This window comes from Alosa pseudoharengus, unplaced genomic scaffold, assembly GCF_046254945.1.
Source record: "Alosa pseudoharengus isolate Yale_2024_CS ecotype anadromous, Long Island Sound unplaced genomic scaffold, YU_APseudo_1.1 YU_APseudo_1.1_scf_2, whole genome shotgun sequence".
Classification (NCBI taxonomy): Eukaryota; Metazoa; Chordata; class Actinopteri; order Clupeiformes; family Clupeidae; genus Alosa; species Alosa pseudoharengus.
Genome location: NW_027468663.1, coordinates 44,625,247 through 44,626,735, shown reverse-complemented (window position 1 = coordinate 44,626,735; position 1,489 = coordinate 44,625,247). Strand labels below are relative to the sequence as shown.

The following is a 1,489-nucleotide window of genomic DNA, read 5'->3' as shown; positions in this document are numbered from 1 at the left end:
GAGGCCCATCGTATTACATCTCTGTTGAATGGATCTTCCATGTATTCCTTTCCAGTGGGAGGGGGACACATTGGAGGGAGGGGGACACATTGGAGGGAGGGGGACACATGGGAGGGGGGGGGGGTGTGGGGGTTGAAATTCTATTCTACCCAAAACCATGATGGTTTAGTTGCTTGACATACAGTAGTTTACACAGACAAGGCAATAAGAATGGTATGGCTTTGGAAGAGCATGTACATGTGTACCTGTGAGTTTAAACAGGCGGCGGGCCCACTTAAGGAGAGATGGAGAAAGATGGCTGGTTGAATGCACAGAAGGGAGAGGAAAAGGCATGCTTGCCATTAGGATGAGTAGGGCTACACTGACGACAAACAAGGTCCCCGACCATGGTGAACCATTCACTTCCTCATCCCTCTTCCTGTGAGGCTGACGTTCTTCTCGCTTTGTTGGTTCCAGTCTCTGCCATTAGCCATTAGCGTTCCCCCTGCTATCCCCAGCTCTCATCTGTCTACATGACGCTGCATTTGCCCTTGAGCTTGTCAGCTCGCGACTGCTTGCCTGACCGCTTGCCGTCAATGTTCAGGCTCATGTTCCTCTTCTTGTCCAGGTTGAGCAGCTCCTGGAAGAGCTCTGTGACGTTGTGGTTGGTCTTGGCCGAGGTCTCCATGAAGGCACACTTCCAGGAGGTGGCCTGGGCCTCGCCGTCCTTGGTCTCCACCTCACGCTGGGGCTCGTCGATCTTGTTGCCCACCAGCATGATGGGGATGTTCTCCACGTTGCCCTTGATGGCCAGAACCTGCTGGTAGATGGGCTTGAGCTCCTCCAGCGACTGCTTGCTGGTGATGGAGTAGACCAGGATGAAGGCGTGGCCCTTGGAGATGGACAGGCGCTGCATGGCGGGGAACTGGTGGCTGCCCGTGGTGTCGGTGATCTGGAGGGTGCACACGCTCTTGTCACAGCTGATCACCTGCCTGTACGTGTCCTCCACTGTGGGGATGTAGGTGTCTCGGAAGGTCCCCTTGACGAAGCGCAGCACCAGAGAGCTCTTGCCGACGCCACCGGCCCCGAACACCACCACGCGGTAGTCGTTACTCTGCTCTGGCATCTTGAGCGTTACCTGGGCCTTCGGTTCCTACACCTGATGAACAGATATCAAAAGATCAGCATGGCAGTTTTCAGCATAAAACACGCTGTTTAGAAACACACTAAAACAGAAAAATAATGCTTACTGTGGGAAATGAGTTCTAGAGATCTTCTAGCACCTGTTACATTTTGCCTGTAGGGTCTATCAATGAGCTCGGAGAAGTAATTTTGGAGTTGACAGCAAAAAGGAACGTTGATTTGGGATGGGATATAAATCTCTTACGCATACAGTTGTTAGCCATGAAGGTCTCCATATCAGTGTCATTAAAAGTGCCTTTATTCCTGAAACACTTTTACTGACTTACTTAATTCTAGTCTAATTCTTTATGTGACAACACAATTCTAT

General features: G+C 51.2%; 1 protein-coding gene across 1 annotated transcript; it reads right to left on the bottom strand.

The window, feature by feature from the left end:
- Positions 1-508: 508 nt before the first annotated feature.
- On the bottom strand, positions 509-1,105 carry diras1b (DIRAS family, GTP-binding RAS-like 1b). The gene has a single exon (XM_076296019.1). It carries the CDS (start codon positions 1,103-1,105, stop codon positions 509-511), a length of 597 nt encoding a protein of 198 aa, XP_076152134.1.
- Positions 1,106-1,489: the final 384 nt, after the last annotated feature.